At 41.6% G+C, this 17,033-nt stretch overlaps 1 protein-coding gene across 1 annotated transcript in view; it reads left to right on the top strand.

Annotated features, from left to right (window-relative positions):
* Nucleotides 1–17,033, top strand: part of NUP85 (nucleoporin 85) — a 1,184,651-nt gene that overhangs the window by 797,005 nt on the left and 370,613 nt on the right. Inside the window, exon 14 of the mRNA XM_044085035.1 lies at nt 12,334–12,485. Coding sequence (XP_043940970.1) covers nt 12,334–12,485 — 152 coding nt within the window. The remainder of the gene's footprint in view (nt 1–12,333; nt 12,486–17,033) is intronic.

The following is a 17,033-nucleotide window of genomic DNA, read 5'->3' as shown; positions in this document are numbered from 1 at the left end:
CTGTCTCACCAGACAGGCATGGTTCACCTGTACAGCTCAAATCTCAGTGACTGCATGGTTTCTCCAGTTCCATTAATAGCCAGGCAACCTATGCTCTCTTCGCCTGTCCATTTGATAATGTTGTCTTCCCATAAACCCTCCACTAGAAAACTCTACAGAAGTAAATGGAGAAGATTTGTTTATTAGGCAAAGCAGAATTAGATAGACCCCTTCTCTTCCCCTATTCATTCTGTTCTTGAATTTTTAGTGAGTTTATTTAATGAGGGTGGTAGTTCTTTTTTCATTTCACACCCATATCTAACTTTCACGTGAGGTTTCAGAATTCCTCCTTGGCTTTCTCTAAACTATGCAAAGTCATTTTGAAAGGTACCCTTCTACTTAGACCTCCTTATAAAGATCCTGTATCACCTTGGGATTTAAATTTGGTACTGCAAACCTTAACACATTCTCCCTTTGAAAATTGCAGCTAAATATGATTTAAAAATGTTGACCTGGAAGACTGTCTTTTTCGTTGCAGATGTTCTTCGTGTTTCACTGTTGCAGTCATTACATTTGGGTAATCCTACTGGCAGGTTGCCCTCAGTCGGCCTGAATTCCAAAGTCTTGGGTCCTGCGTCGGCTGTCGTCAGGGGTATTAAAGAAGCAGCCGACGCCATTTTCTTTAGTCTTTCTTGCCGCGCGGTGCCCAAAGCAGAAGCAATCCGCAAGTGCCGGTCGGCCAACTCTTCAGATTTTCAAGTTCAAATTTCAGATCCAAAGTCTTCTATAAAGCTAAGTACCCGGTTGGGGAAACTTTTTTCTTGCTCCAGAACCGATGTCAGAAAAAGTTAATAATTGTATTTCTTGTGGGAAGCAAATACCTCATAAGGACTTTCATTCTTACTGTATTCCTTGCCTAGGCCCTGATCATAATTTTCTGGGTTGTCTGTTTTGTGCTAGATTTAACCAACGCACTATTAAGCGTTGGTATGATTATGCTTTAAACTACTTTGGACGCAGATTTCATTATCCAGAAATGTCGTTGGAAAGCCATCCGACTACCAGAGTTCACAAAAAACGCAAAGAAAAAGAAAGACAGCTGAGACCAAAAAACGACGACAAAGCTTCTCCTAAGCCAGTCGCCGGTTCGCTGGTTCTCAGTGAGACGCTTTTGCAGCCCCTGACGACCGCTACTTTAGAGTCGCAGGCCGCTACCGACTCCCACGTGGAGTCGGCTATGCCACTGTAAACTCAAAGTATTGGAGCCTCAGATGCTAATCCTTTAATTGGGTCCGGAGCCGCTGAGCAGGCACCGGCTTCTGAGGGTGTATACAGACCCAAACACCTATACATTAAACTGACTTCAAAGGTAAAGACTAAAGCACCTTCAAAGGCAAAGAAGCAACTTCAAGAGCCACGTGGACAGGCCTCCATACCCAAAAAACAGATGCTCAAAATGACCGAAGACTTGATTACCTTGATCAGGGGTTCCCATCCCCCATCCTGATGAGGCCTAGGCAAGAGACTGACTATGAATCTTCAGATCAGGTTTCCATTTCTTCTGATTCCTCTTCTGATCAGGAATATTCTTTTCCCCCCATGAGGATTCTGATGCTGAAGAATCCATACCTTCAGCTTCTCCTCCTGAGGATTATTCTTTTGGGGAAACCTTACATACCATGAGGGAGCATTTCCACTGGAAGAGCCAAGATTTTTCAGAGTCTAAAAAGAGGCTCAGGGATTTCCTGTTACTACCTCAGCACAAGCCACTAGCCATCCCTCCTGTGTTAGACATTGTAGATGATGTGTTTTTGGAGTCGAGCCTTACCTCTGACTCCTTACCTCCAGCTCCTGTTAAGCCTGACAGATATTACAGGGTTCCTGACTCACATAAATTCCTTTTTAAAAACCCTGCTGCAGACCCAGAAACTATTTCTCAGGGTCCCAAGGGTGTTAAGGCTTCCGCTGCAAAAAACTCTACCCCTTCTGATAGGGATTCTAGGGCACTGGATAGATGGGGAAAAAAGGTTTACACATCTGCTACCTTGGCTATAAGGGCCTTAAACTGTCAGTTTCATATGCTCAAATATCAGCAACATGTCATGGCATTGCTTAAACAGAAAATGTTGTTAAATTCTGAATGTGCAGAAAACAAGGAAATGCAGGATATATTGCATGCAGCTGAACAAGTTGGAAAGCATACTTTGCAATGTGGTTTTGATTCTTTAGAGGTTTCCTGCAGGGCCGCAGTTACTGGTTCTGTAATTAGAAGGCATGCTTGGTTAAAGGAACAAAATCTGCCTGATCATGTTAAAGTTAAATTATTAGATGCACCTTTACCGCATGATTCTTTGTTTGGTGTTAAGGCAGAAGAGGTGTTAAAGAAAATGGAGGACAAGGCTAAATCTGTGCAAACGGTCAAACATTTCTTACAAGTACAGCCACCTAGGTTTAGTAGACACTGGCCAACAAAGAATTGGTCCTTTCCAGTATCAGACTTCAAAGGGGTAGACCCAGATGCCCTAGAGGCAGATCCCAGGCTCAAGGTTCATACAGGTCAAAGCAATGGGGTGCTTCTACCTCCAAAAGTGGAGAAGACAAATCACAACCTTACAGGAAACAGTCCCAGTGACTCCCCCCTGCCTGCACCAAGCACTTATTTCCTGGCAGCACCCTTAGGGGGACAATTTGCACTTTTTTCTCAAAATTGGCACATTATAACCCAGGACAAGTGGGTTCTAAATATCGTATCACAAGGCTACAAGTTCCATTTCCATACCCTGCCAAAGACAAAACGGCTGGCCAGATCTGCCAAAAAAATCAATGAGCAGAGGCACAAAAACAAGTATCATCCCTCATGGACATGAGGGCCATTCAACAAGTGCCAGAGCTAGAGCGGGGACAAGGATTTTATTCAAGACTGTTCTGGGTACCCAGAAAGGACAAGGCCTGGAGGCCAATACTGGACCTATCGATTCTGAATACATTCCTGGATATACCAAAATTCAAAATGTTGACTTTGCAGCAGCTACTGCCCATGCTGGGCAAGAACGCTTAGCTTGTAACTTTAGACCTAAAAGTGGCATACCTGCATGTCCCATTCAGACAAATTTGCAGAAGATACCTCAGATTCAAGGCTGGCTCAATGCATTACCAATTCTCTGCACTGCCCTTTGGCTTATCTACTGTGCCCAGGGTCTTTACAAAGTGCCTGGCAACCGTAATTGCATTCTGCAGACAAAGAGGAATACAAATATATCCTTACTTGGACCACTGTCTAATTCAAGCAGAGAACAAAAACATTCTTCTACAGCATGTGGCATTTGTGAAAAACTTCTAACATGCCTAGGGTACACAATCAATGAAAAGAAATCAAAACTAGTACCCTCTCAAGAGATAATATTCCTGGGTGCAAGCTTAAATACAACTGCCCAGATGGCTTCTCACGCCAGACAAACAAAGACAACTGACTACCTACTTCAAAATGTTAGCAACAAAGGCCCAGTTATCTGCAAGAAAAATTCTGTAGGCTTTGGGTTTCATTGCATCCTACTAATTCCATATGCAAGACTGCAAATGAGGAAACTTCAATGGTACCTAAAAAGTGTTTGGACTCAACATTGCCACAGCCTGGAAACTATAATCACTCTCATTCCCTGCCTGCAACAGGAGTTTCGATGGTGGGCAAAGGTTTGTCACCAAAACAAGGGACAGCCGTTTACATTACCCCCAGCCAGGCAGACACTAACAATGGATGCGTCAGATTATGCCTGGGGGGCCCACATGGCAGGAAGATGCATTCAGGGAACATGGACCTCAAACCAAATGCATCTACATATCAATCAAAAAGAGATGCTAGCTGTTCAAAATGCCCTGACAGCCTTCAAGGACCTACTTCAACCAGGACAACTACTGATAAAAACAGACAACACCACGATCATGTGGTATATAAACAAGCAGGGGGCACACATTCTTACCCCCTTTGCAGACTAGCCATGACTTTGTGGGACACAGCATTGACTTACCAAGTACATCTGCAGGCACAATTCCTGCCAGGAAGGAAAAATACTCTGGCAGACGAACTAAGCAGAAACCTCGTGGATCCCCACGAGTGTCAGCTGGATCCACAAGTCTTCAGCATGATAACAAGGAAATGGGGATGCCCGGACATAGATCTATTTGCCTCCCCTCACAACTACCAACTACAAAGATTCTGCACAAGGATTTATCACAGACAAGCATGGAAAGTGGACGCCCTATCCTTCAGCTGGAAAAACCTATTGGTGTATGTCTTTCCCCCTCTGCCTCTCCTCCCCAAGGTACTCCTAAAGGTCAGACAGGAGAAGCCAAAGATGATACTGATTGCACCAGACTGGCCCCGTCAGCATTGGTACCCAGTATTAAGGAGCTTGTCTCAATGCCCAGCTTGGACCCTACCTCAAGTACCGCATCTCCTGTCCCAGCAAAACAGTCGGATTCTGCACAGCCAGCTCAGGACTTTAAACCTGGCAGCGTGGTGGATAATGTAGTCATACAAAACACACCTCTCAGCAAAGCTGTGATGGATGTCATTTTGGGAAGCCAGAAGGCCTAGTACTAGAAAATCTTATGCTGGAAAATGGAAGAGATTCTGTGCTTGGAACCAGGCACAAGGAACAGATACAGCTGTGCCAAATATTCCTCAGATTTTACAATACTTAACTGAGATGCTGGACAAAGGCCTATCTATCTCATCTATTAAAATTCATGCCTCTGCCATTTCGGCACATTACAATGCAGAGCCACCAATATTTTCTCATCCCTTATTAAAACAGTACCTCAAGGGAGCCAAAAATTTAAGGCCTCCAAGGAGATCACCAATGCCTGCATGGGACCTCAACTATGTCTTGGAAAAACTCACCCTGCCTCCTTTTGAGCCAGCTGCTACTGCTGATTTAAAGTTTTTTATCTTGGAAAACAGCTCTGCTGCTAGCAATAACTTCTGCAAGACGAGTTTCATAGCTACAGGCACTCATGCTTTGGAACCTTTTATCATTTTTTATCCGGACAGGGTTTCCCGGAGGACAAACCCAACATTTATGCTTAAAGTGGTGTCCAATGTGGCTCTTAACCAAACCATTCATCTGCCAACTTTTTATCCAACCCCACAGAACAAGGGGGAAAAGAATTCTGCATTCAGACAGCTTAGATTCTACTTGGGCAGAACCAAAGTTTTCAGAAAAACAGAGCAATTATTAGTGACATATGCTGCAGGATCACAAGGAAAGGCTATCTCAAAACAGACTATTTCAAAATGGATAGGCCACTGCATTCGTTTCTGCTACTTATACCATGGAAAGCCAGTGCCTAAGGGCATTAGGCCACATTCCACCAGAGCTGCAGCCACTTCAGCAGCTTTTCTCAGAGGAGTACCAACCAAGGACATTTTAGAGGCAGCTACTTGGAGTTTAGTGCACACCTTTACAAAGCACTATCATCTACCACTCTACTCTAAATCCAGGGCAGGCTTTGCCACTGCAGTTCTGCAGGGTCTCATTGCTGCTCCTAATGCTGTTTAGCTCCAGCCTCCCATCCATAGCTTTGAGAATCTACCCAAATGTAATGACTGCAACAGTGAAACACGAAGAACATAATACAGTTGTGTACACTTACCATAAATGTAGATGTTCGAGTACATTCACTGTTGCAGTCCAGGTTACCCACCCGCCATCCCCCCTTTTTTCTTTTGATGGAACCTATCTTTCCTTCTCTGATTTATACAACCTATGTGGTGTATTTGCTGGTGGATGAAGGTAAAGTTTATATTGCTGCATGTTATTTTATATATAGATATAAATTTTGACTACCCTTTTTGGGGGCACCTGACATCTGTGGCAAGAAAAACTAAAGAAAATGGCGTTGGCTGCTTCTTTAATACCCCTGATGACCTGACGTCAGGGAAGGGGCGACGACAGCCGATGCAGGTCCCAAGACTTTGGAATTCAGGCCGACTGAGGGCAACCTGCCAGCAGGATTACCCAAATTTAATGACTGCAACAGTGAATACACTCAAACATCTACATTTATGGTAAGTGTACACAACTGTACATTACATCTGCTAGAAGAATTTCAGAACTTCAAGCATTATTGACAAGGATAGGGTTACCTTACATATCAATGCTTCCTTCCTACCTAAGGTGATGTCAGAATCCAACATTAACCAGGCCATTAACCTGCCAGTATTCTTCCCAAACTTTACAAATAAAGGAGAATATATGCTGCACTTACTGGATGTTCATAGACCATTACGTGTCCTCCTGCACAGAACTAAAGTTAGAAAGACAGACCAGCTGTTTGTTTCCTTTGCACATAACAAGTTGGGCGAATAAGTTACAAAGGTAACTTGAGCCAGATGGTTGATGGATTGCATTTCTTATGTCTTGCCAAAACCATTAAAGGCTCATTCAATCAGATATATGGCTACTTCCACTGTATTCCAATCTAGAGCATCCATGGACGATATATGTGCAGTTGCTACTTGGTCAAATCTTCACACCTTTATCACTCATTACAAACTAGATCTGGTCTTTAGGGGAAGAGTGGCCTATGGCTCAACCATACTCAAGAATATCCTTCCTTAGAGTCCACCCAATAATTTAGGTAGCTGGGGACTCTGTCCCATCCATTGAGGAAGAATGAAAATTGACAACAAATAAAAAAGTTATGTACTTACCATAATATTCCATCTGTGTTGTCCATTTTCTTTCTTCAATTAATGGTTCCTGTAAATCACACAATAAAAGTTATTTTCCAAAACAAACTTTATTTTGTTATTGAGGGCTTTCATCAGATAAATGACTTCATCAGAATAGCAACTGACAATGTGATTTTGAATCTTAAATACATATTGTTTAATGAGTTTCTATAAAACAATTAAATAATTGAGTAGTGAACTATCCATTACATCAGTCCCATTTAAATGAAAGTCATAATGCATCTTAAAAAATGATTAAAATAAAATTTCATAAAACTAAACAAGACTGTGAATAGTGGTCATTTAAATGCTGGCAATGCTTTAAAAAATTCTAATATATAATGAATAATAAAACATATTTTTTTTTATATGAGTAGAATCTCTTTAACATCACTTAGTGTAACTTTGCAGCTTTCAGTTTCAGGACTGGTTCCAATGAAATGTGCCCATTTAGGCCTGGGGGGTTACCTGCATCAAGCCTCATCTGCCAGATCAACTCGTGGTATTCTAAAAGTGTCTCCTATTGTCCCCCCTTGGGGGCTCGGTACCACTTGTTCTATTACCCAGAATAAAAATAAGCTGTCTACACATCCTTTAGTATGCTTATATAGTGCATTGGTAATCAGCTTCCCTGGATATATTATAATAGTGTTCATATACCTGAGCTTTCAGAGCCCTGTCAGTTTTTCCCACGTAGTAGCTAAAACATTTCTGGCAGTAGGCTAGGTGTACTACCCCTTTAGTTTGACAAGTAAATGTCCTTTGACAATAATAGGAGCATTGATAGTAGGAAGGCACAAGTCACCACAGTTAGCTATATATTTACATTGGTGACAAGCACCACATTTGTAAGTGCCTACCTTCCTAATATTCTCACTTGCTTCATCTCTCTGCACCACAGATTGAAGCTTACATATTCAAGGATAAGGGAGTAGTTCAGCACATTTCTTTTAACTATACTTGGCAAACATCAGAGAACAGGAAGTAAGGAAGTAGTTGTCATTTTCAAAAACTAATAAAGCAGTCTACGTAAGTCAGTGGCACTGTGGCAGTAAAAAAAAAAACAGTATTAGACCTGACTTTGTGTAGTAAAACTGTAGAGACATGAGATGTGGCATGTTCAAGTACTGAAACATACATCATTCCAGTAATTATGATTTGAGTATTTCAGCAGTGGATAGTGCTGTTAGGATTTGCAATTATTAAAGTATTCTTGATCTAATATTGTCTTTTTCATCCATTCCTCAACTGATGGGTCCAGTATTTATCTTGGATCCATCATGTGCCACTCGATAGACTTAAATCTCCTCCCTTTACCCATAAGCCTGATCTACTGCTTTTATACCTGAGATCTCATTTGCTGCTTCAGCAATAAGACGTTTTCTCCATTAACTGGAGCAGGTTAAATTAGATAAGTACAAGTTTTTCTTTTCAATATTCCTTTATGATCTTCCATATTTCTTTCTTTCCTGTAAGATAATTCCTTTCAATTTCTCCCTTGTACATTAAAAAAATGATATACTTAGAAATTTCTTGTTGGATTTAGCGTTTGGGCCTAAAGCCCTTGTGTTTTTTTGCTACCTCAGTGGTACATCTTATTCTTACCATTGTTGGTATTTCTTTTATTACCTATAATTAGGTATTACTTACTGACATTGTTGGTATTTTCAAGATGGAAAGACCCTTTCTGCCATTGAAATACATTTTTCTACCCCTCAGAGGACTTCTTCCTGGAACCTGAGAAGTGGCAGAAAATTGTGGTTCAGCAAGTCACAAGGTTCTTAAGACTATTGTGGAGAAAGATCCCCTTGCGGCAAAGGGGAGAATTCTAATGGGAGACTATGTCCTCACAGTAGAGGTGGCCCGCATCACCAGGGCTTCGGAGTTCCTTTCTCAGAGAAGCCCTGCCAGCAACCCTGAAGGGTTAACCCAGCTGCTGCACTCTGGAGTCAGTCGGGAGATGCTTATCCCTTCACCTGAAAGCCTGGATAGCCATTACAAAGATTATTGGGTACAGAATATTATGTCCAGAGGTTGTTACATTTCTTTTCCCTTTTTTATTTCCAAGACGTTCCACCCAGTCAGAGGAAAGGAGCAGCTACAGAAATACAAAACCTGCTGGAGAAGAGAGTATTCAACTAGTCTTCCCAGGCCAACAAGGATCTGGAATTTACTCAAGATTCTTTTCAGTGTCAAAAAAGACCTAGTACTTAAGACCAATTTTGGATCTCAGCACTCTAAATCAGTTTGTGAAACACACTAAGTTCTGGATGGTCATGGTTCAATCCATCCTGCTTTTTTTAAGGAAGGACGAGTGGATGTTCTCTATAGACCTACAGAATGCCTACTATAATATCAAAATGCATAGTCTCTCCAGGAGATATCTATGCTTCCATCTGGGATCCAGTCACTGCCAGTTCAGAGCACTGCCCTTTAGTGTCACCACAACACCCAGTGTGTCGAGTATATGGCAGTGGTTGCGGCTCATCTGAGACTGCAAAGATTATGGGTTTTTCATATCTAGACGACTGGCGCCTATCTGTTTCCACCAAGCCTCTACTAATTCAAGCCAAGGATTACTTGCTTCATCTCTGTCTCCAGCTGGGTATTACTGTAAATCTGTCCAAGTGTCAACACTAGCCTATGCGAACTCTGGAGTTCATCGGAGCCCATCTAGATACTCAGACTCAGGTGGCAAACCTACCAAAAACAAAATTGCAGACTTTAAGGAAACAGGCATTACACATCCTTACTCCTCATTCATCTCCAGCCAAATTAATTCTACAACTAATAGGTTTGATGGCAGCCTCAATAGTACTGGTTCCCTTTAGCATGCTTTTACATGAGAGTACTACAGTGGACTCTAGCAGTACATTGGTCAAAAAGACATCAGTCACTGACGACTCTCATTTGCATCACAAGTGTTTGCAAATGTCACATAGCATGGTGGATTCATGCAGATGAAGTTTATCAGAGCCATCCTTTCACTCTTCCCTCTTCCAAATCCAGAATGACTATGGATGCCTCCCAACTGGGGTGGGGAGACATTATTTGGGAAGGACCTTCCAAGACATATGATCCCAGACAGAGGCCAGTCTTCACATCAGTGTCTGAGAAATGAGAGCAGCCCTATTGAGGTTGCAGGCATTTTGAGATGTTCCCTGTAGGGATGCTTGCAGTTCAGACAGACAACACGTATGTGGTCTAGTACATCACCAAACAGGGGAACCAGGTCTTACTCACTTTGCCTGGAGGCAGTGAGAGTTTGGCAGTGGGTGATCTCTTCCAGTCCCTTTCTTTTGGCAGTGCATATTCCAGTGAAAAATAATAAGCTAGCTGACAAACTGAGCAGATGGATCTTATTCCCTCATGAGTGGTCTCTCAATTAGACAGTGGTGGAAATATTTCACCTATAGGGTCAACCATGCTGCATTCTTTTTGCCTCTCCCTTCAATACCAAGTGCAGCAGGTTCTTTGTCCTGATCCACCCAGAAGGGAGTCACTTAAAGACTCTTTAGTTCATGACTAGCCTCATAGTCTATCGTACGCCTTCCCTCCCACTCCTGTCATCCCCAGGTGTATTCAAAAAGCATTACAGTAGAAGAGCAGGGTTATCCTCATTGCCCCATTGTAGCCTTACCAAGTATTTCCCTTCCTCTGGCCTCATGTAGTTCACCCTCCCTAGGTGCTGGATCCTGTTCAGGACTTTCTGTCTCACCCATCAGAATTGCTTCACCCGGACGTGCTATCTCAAATTGACCGCACGTTTCTCCACCTCCAGTGATGGCTGGAAGTTCCAGGATTTCTTCTCCTGTTTGCCACATACTTATATCATCAGAAAAAGACTCTACCAGAAAGATTCATAAAAGCAAATGAAAAAAAGATTGTCTGTCTGGGCCCTCCAGAGACAGTTAGATCCCTTTTTCTGCAATGATTCCAGTGATTGTCATTTTCTTGGCTTTCATTTTCAGAGATCGGTCTAGTTATTCGAGTATTAAGATGCAAATGGCTGCCATCTCAGATTTTCACTGAGGTGTGGATCATTTCATTTGTAGTTTCCTTAAAGTTGTGCAAAGCCTTCAGTAAGGGTACCTTGCTGCTTCGGCCTCCAGTTAAGGACCCTGTCCCTCCGTAGGACCTTATAGTTATCCTTCTGGCTTTCACTTAGCCTCCCTTTGAACCTTCAGCAAGGGCAGAGTTAAAGTTCTTGTCTTGGAGAACTCCTTTTCTAGTCGCCATTACTTCAATTAGATGGGTATCTGAACTCCAGGCACTTTCTTCTTGGCCACTTTATCTGATTTTTCACAAGGACAAGGATATCCCACTGGACTAACTCTTATTGGACAAGGATATCCCACTGGACTAACTCTTATTTTTTTCTACCTAAAGTGGTGTCAGAAGCAAACCTCAACCAATTAATTAACCTACCAGTCTTCTTTCCTAATTTTTATAACAAGGGAGAATACATGCTTTATTTATTGGATCTTCATAGACACCTCAGATTTTACATTCACAGAACTAAAGATCTAAGGAAGTCGGAACAAATATTTTTATTCTTTTCCAAGGCCAAATTAGGCAAATCAGTGACAAAAGTAACCCTAGCCAGATGGCTGACTGATTGCATTACCTTTATTTACAGGAGTGAAGGCCTGTCATTAGCCAAACATCCTGAAGCACACTACACCAGATCTATGGCAACATTATCTGCATTTTAATCCAAAGCATCTGTAGATGACATCTGTTCAGCTGCTACATGGTCCAGTGCTCATATCTTTATAACTTGTTACAAATTGGATACCCTGCCCAGAAATAGGTCAGCTTTTGGTTCCATTGTACTCCAGAATATCCTTCTTTTGGGACTGCCCAAAATTACTCTAGCTGGGGACTCTGTCCCATCCGTTGAATGGATGAAAAAGACATCATATACTGTAGTTATGTGCTCATCATAACTCTACATCTGTGTTGTCTATTTTCATTATTCCTCATCTTCCCACTGATTCCCCTTTCCTTTTAACTGTCTCCTGGTATGTCCTGAGGGATATTCCTTCTTAGTTTTACTGTATGGGCTCCAGAGTTCTCTCTCTGATTCTTCACCTGTTCCACATCTTTCTGTTATCTGTATTTTTTGCCTCTGGGATTACTGTTGACTGATTTCCCTTTTGTGTTGTGAACAGCTGAATAGAGGGCAAAATTGGTCTGAGGTATCTAGTATCTATCTACTAAGTCTGTTGAGTGGCTGAGATGGATCCATGGTCAGATCCAAGACTCATCAGGTGAGGAAGGATGGAAATAGACAACACAGATGCAGAATTATGGTGAGTGCATAACTGTAATTTATAAATTGAGACTGTGTCTGTAAGGGTCATAATTTCCACTTCATGGATTGGCAAAGGAAGTTTTTTTCCATCTGATAAATGTTGGTTGATGGAACTTGATATACTGTTGATTCTGGCAAGGCAGCAAGTCCTGCCTGATCAAGTTGCATGTCTTACAGTGAACAAGAATGCAAAAGTATTGAGTTCTGTTTATTTTTTTTGGGGGGGTGGGGGTTAAAATGACTTTGTTCTTCCCTAAGTCAACAGAATAATGCACTTTTACAATGTTTTTGTTCAATTTTTCAGCCTCTGGCAGCTGGCAGTTGACTACTTTGATTACTGCCATGAATTTGGCAAGGTTTACTTGGAACGTCACATTGAACGAGTTCCTCTTGACACAGAACACAAAGCCTTGAAGGTGCTTCGAATATGTGAAAAGAGGCAGATGACTATGCAAGGTAATGAGGGGCACATGAAACAGTCATGGTTCAGATATGTGCAAATCAATTTGTATAACTCTTATGGTCAGAAATTCATTTCTTTTTAATGACTTTTAACAGACCTTTAGATCTGTAGTTGCTTAAGAGGGCTCAAGAAAATAGATTTTCCAGTCTCACTGACATTGCACTTTGCTTGGCTGGCTGATGGAAACCTGCATGGTGTCAGACAAAGTTAACTGAAGCCCCATTATCTTGCCAGTGGAAATAATGTCAAACACCTATTTTTGATGCCTTGTGTTGCCTGAGGTTTCTGTGGGGTCTGTGCATTTTTGGAAACTGCTCAGAAAATCAGTAAATAATGTATAGTTATGATCCAGTCCATCCTCTTAAAAACTGCAGGCCTTAGTTGCAGGTTCAAATCTACTCTGCATATGTAACACTTTCCAAGATTCAACTCCTCCCCCTTACCCACCATGCACCATCTTACTCTGTCTGTTTAGTTCTCTTCGGCTGCATGATGAGTTCTCAGCTTAAATGGCCTTAGCCTCCTTTATTAATATGCATATACTTTTTTTTTTTTAGCACTCTCCATATTTTTAATTGGAAAACTTCTGTGCTTCAACTGCAGATCAGATCCTTCCATTTTATTATTAGTTCAAAAGTTTTAGTTAGTGTTTTTTTTCTTTTTAATGTGCTTGCATCTTATTAGTTAATATTTCCTGTTATCAGTTTGTGCGTAATTTATTTCAGATGAGTACAATGGATTAGTCAGCAGGTTCTTTAAAAAATGCTACCAGTAAACAATTGTTCTATGTGGTGCTTGTTTGTGATCATAGCATATGCATTCAGATTATGACATTTCTAAAGTGTTTGACAGAGAATGCTTGGAGATAGAAAAAATAAGCTAGTAAGCTTGTGCTAGTTTACCAAGGGACAGTGCAGATGCTGGGGATCCTCTTCCTCCTAGCCTGAGTCTCCATCAGTGTTCCAGAAATTTGAGTCCAGAAGAAAAGAAAAAAAGAGGAAAAGCAGACTTTTGACAGACCTCAGTTCTCCAGAGACTCCTTTCTGGTGACACCCAAGAGACCAAGACAGGAGGACAGTGAGTTTTCATCAAGTGCTTCTAGGGTTCCCAGACATTTAGTTATGTAGGTTAAGACTTCCTAAACAAGGGAGCTTATTTCCCCCTTTGAAAGTAGGTCTAGGCAGATTACACTCCTCCATGCTTCCCCGAGTCAGAACTGTTCCTTCAGCTAGGTCTGTAAACACTCTGGATATCATCTACAGCAAAATTATGGAAATGCAAATAGACAAAATCTTGTCCTTTTCCTCTCTGTCTAGGATGGATAGGGATGCTGCTTTCTTCTTGGTGGTGGTCCTTCATTGTCAGCCCCAGTTTCAGAAGCACCCAACAAATGTCTTGGAACTAATGCAAACTTGAGCAGGATAGTTCATGACCCCCCACATCTCCAGAGATGATCCTTCAAGAGGCTTTCATATCAGTCTCTTCAGCATTCTGGATGCTGCTGCTAGTGAAGACAGATCATCTCTAGTTATTAGGGAGGAGTTTTGGAAAGTTTCCAATGTAGAGGCTCGTGTCCCCAGGAAACTAGACAAAATTATGTCACTACCTGAGGATTGGGATACTGTTTGGTCCAGACCCTGGCTACAGACTTCATAGTTTCTGCAGTGGCATTGAAGGAGTCTTCTCCCTAGAATCCAGTGAGACATGCCTAAGCAAGGAGTCTAGGACCTTGGATTTGCTACAGGAAGCATACATATGAGCCTTCAACATTTTCTATAAAGACACTCATTTACCAGTACTGTATGTTGAAATTCCAGTATTTGTGGTGTCTGCCTCAGTCATATTTCAGAAATGCTTCTGTATATATTTTTTTTATTAAGCATTACATACCATGTACTAGTTTCTTGAAAAAAAAAATGATAATGTACTGTGCAATTCTCATGCATCATGCACTTAATTAGCTTCACCATTGGCTGATTGATACAACCCTCCTAACTAATCCCAGTCTTTTGATATTCTAATACAGGTCCATTAGCCCATAGTTGATGTTTACAGTTATGAAGTTAAGTTGCATTAACATCTGTTCACATCTCCCTTTTTTTCTAATCTGTCCCTCCTCCCCACCATGTCTTCTAACTGCATGCATTTGTCCCATGTTTGCCATTTCTAAGTAACCACTGTTTTATTTACTGCGTAATTCATTCCACCTCAGAGATTTTGGGAAAGTCCTTAGATTTCCATTTGTTGGCGATACTTTTCTTACCGCTGACAATAGTAAGCACAGAAGTAACTTCCTGCTCCTGGATGTTTTTGGCTCTGTATTTCAATTCAGCAAGATTAAGTCTTTGGTTACAATCATCTGCAATATTCTTTTTCCCCCTTTCTGCTTCATTCTTTCTGGCTTACCCCATTGCACCTGTCCATCACTGGTTCTACTACCCTCTCCTCCAGCTGCGAGACTGTTTCCTTTCTAAGGCTGGGGCCAGTGAGAAACCTAAGAGTGTCTTGGGGGTGTGTGCCATTGACTTCCTCCTCTAAGGATTATTTTCATTTATGACCAACCAATAGGCCCCCACCACCACACCACGTTCACCTATTTTACTTCCAAGGGCTACTCCCCTCTGTGGGTTATGTATCCCCACAGGGAACATTTAAACAGACATCCACTCCCCTAGATTGACACACCCATCTCTTCCTACCACAGCGTCAGGCACCCTAGTCACTAATCGAACTTGGCGTGCCTGGGCCATAGTTAAGGCTTTATCCCTGCGTGTCTGGCCAGTTTCCAGTATGTTGACCACCATCATTAAAATCCCACCAGCTTGGATATTTCCAAAAGTATGATCCCAGTCCCCATTCTCTTTCTTGTCATACCTCCAGCAATTTTGTATATGAAATGTACGTAGCAACAGCATGGGTTTTTCTGCATATATTTGCAAGACTACAATCTGAATGTGATCTGAAGATGCAGGTTCTCCAAGACCACAGTTTTGAAAGGAATTCTATTTTGCTCCCTGGTGTCAGGTGTATGGACTCTGCTTTGTAGTTTTTGAAAAGGATGGATTGAAGTATCCTGTACATGAATGTTACATGCTTACCATAATGATAGATTTAGATTATCTGAATCCGTTCTAATCAACATACCCGCCACCTTCTTAACCTGTGAAGGCAAGGCCTGGAGGAGGTTCATAGCTAACTTAAATTTTATATTGGTATTTACTTTATGGTGCCTCCATCTTGAGTGACGCACAATATAATATGGAGGGGGACAGAGAGTAGTGTGGTACATTATGTTTTAAGGGGGGGAAGCTGTAGCAAGGGAAAGATTTATATTTCCTGAATTGACATAAACCTGCAGCTGAAAGTTTTCTGTATGCAAATCAACATGAAGTACGGTTTTTGAAGACGATAGACTCTGATCATCTAGATGTACCAGTCAACATGTGCTTTTTGGTTAGGTTAAGCCATATGAGATGTATTTCTGCATGGCATGACACCAAAAGGGGCTGCAGGAGGTTGTAAGCAGTATATCTTAAGAGAGCTTAGACCTGTTGGGCATTTACTTCATGACCTCTGACCTACTATATACTTTGTGCCTGATGAGGTGCAGCATGTTTTTGTCTTTTATGTGTTAATGTACAATGAAAAAGAAATTGCTGTATTTATTTATTTATTTATTTCAGTTTGATTACCGGGGAGGTCCACTGGGCTTGGGGGCCCGTTTTCAGTGGAAGCCTGGGGAGAAAAGCTCCAACAGGAAAAGCAACAGTTTAATTACATGAAAAGTCAAAGACAGTTTGTATTACAAATAGCAAGTAGCTACAAAAAGAATAAACACTAGCAATTTTCATTTTTCAGGAGGAAAACAGGCTTGTATCATAAAATCAAAATTTTGCTGTTTAGTTACCTATGCTAAGTATATTTAAAAGAGTTTAGGAAGGTGAAGAGGTTAGCCTGGAGAGAAGGGAGAAGATAGCTTGAGAGGTATGGGCTGAAGAGTGCAGTTGCAATTCCTGTTTAGACAGAGGTAGGAATGAAGTTGGGTTTTGAAGTTATTAAGGTTGGTACATGTCCTTAGTGTGGAGGGCAGGGCATTCCATTTTTTTTAGCTAGGGTAAAGAATAAGAGAAGCTGACCTGCTGGGCGCCTGGGTTTTGTACGGTGATCAGGTTTTGGTGAGAAGATCTAAGTGGTCTAAAGGGGGTATAAGGTAATAGAATATTAGAAAGTGCAGGGCAGTTAGCAGGATGGAACAATAATTTGTAGGCTGTGATGATTTGGAGAAAGTCAAGTTGATTGGGGAGTTCAAGCCAGTTTAGAGAGTGAAGGGAGGTGCAGTGGTGAGAGGAGGATTTGGCATTTGTGGCAAATCTAGAGATTTTGTTGTAACATTGTTCCAATTTGGAGGTAAGTGTGGATGATAAATTAGTGAGCAGAGGAGCTCCATACAGTAGGGAGGGAAGGAGGTAGGTAGAGGCAAGGGTTAGTCTGGTGTGAGGAGAGAGGAAGTGGCTGTTTCTATACAGTAAACCTAGTTTTAT

Source organism: Protopterus annectens, chromosome 10.part0, assembly GCF_019279795.1.
Source record: "Protopterus annectens isolate FY-2018-M chromosome 10.part0, PAN1.0, whole genome shotgun sequence".
Taxonomy (NCBI): Eukaryota; Metazoa; Chordata; order Ceratodontiformes; family Protopteridae; genus Protopterus; species Protopterus annectens.
This window is presented reverse-complemented; position numbering and strand designations above follow the sequence as displayed.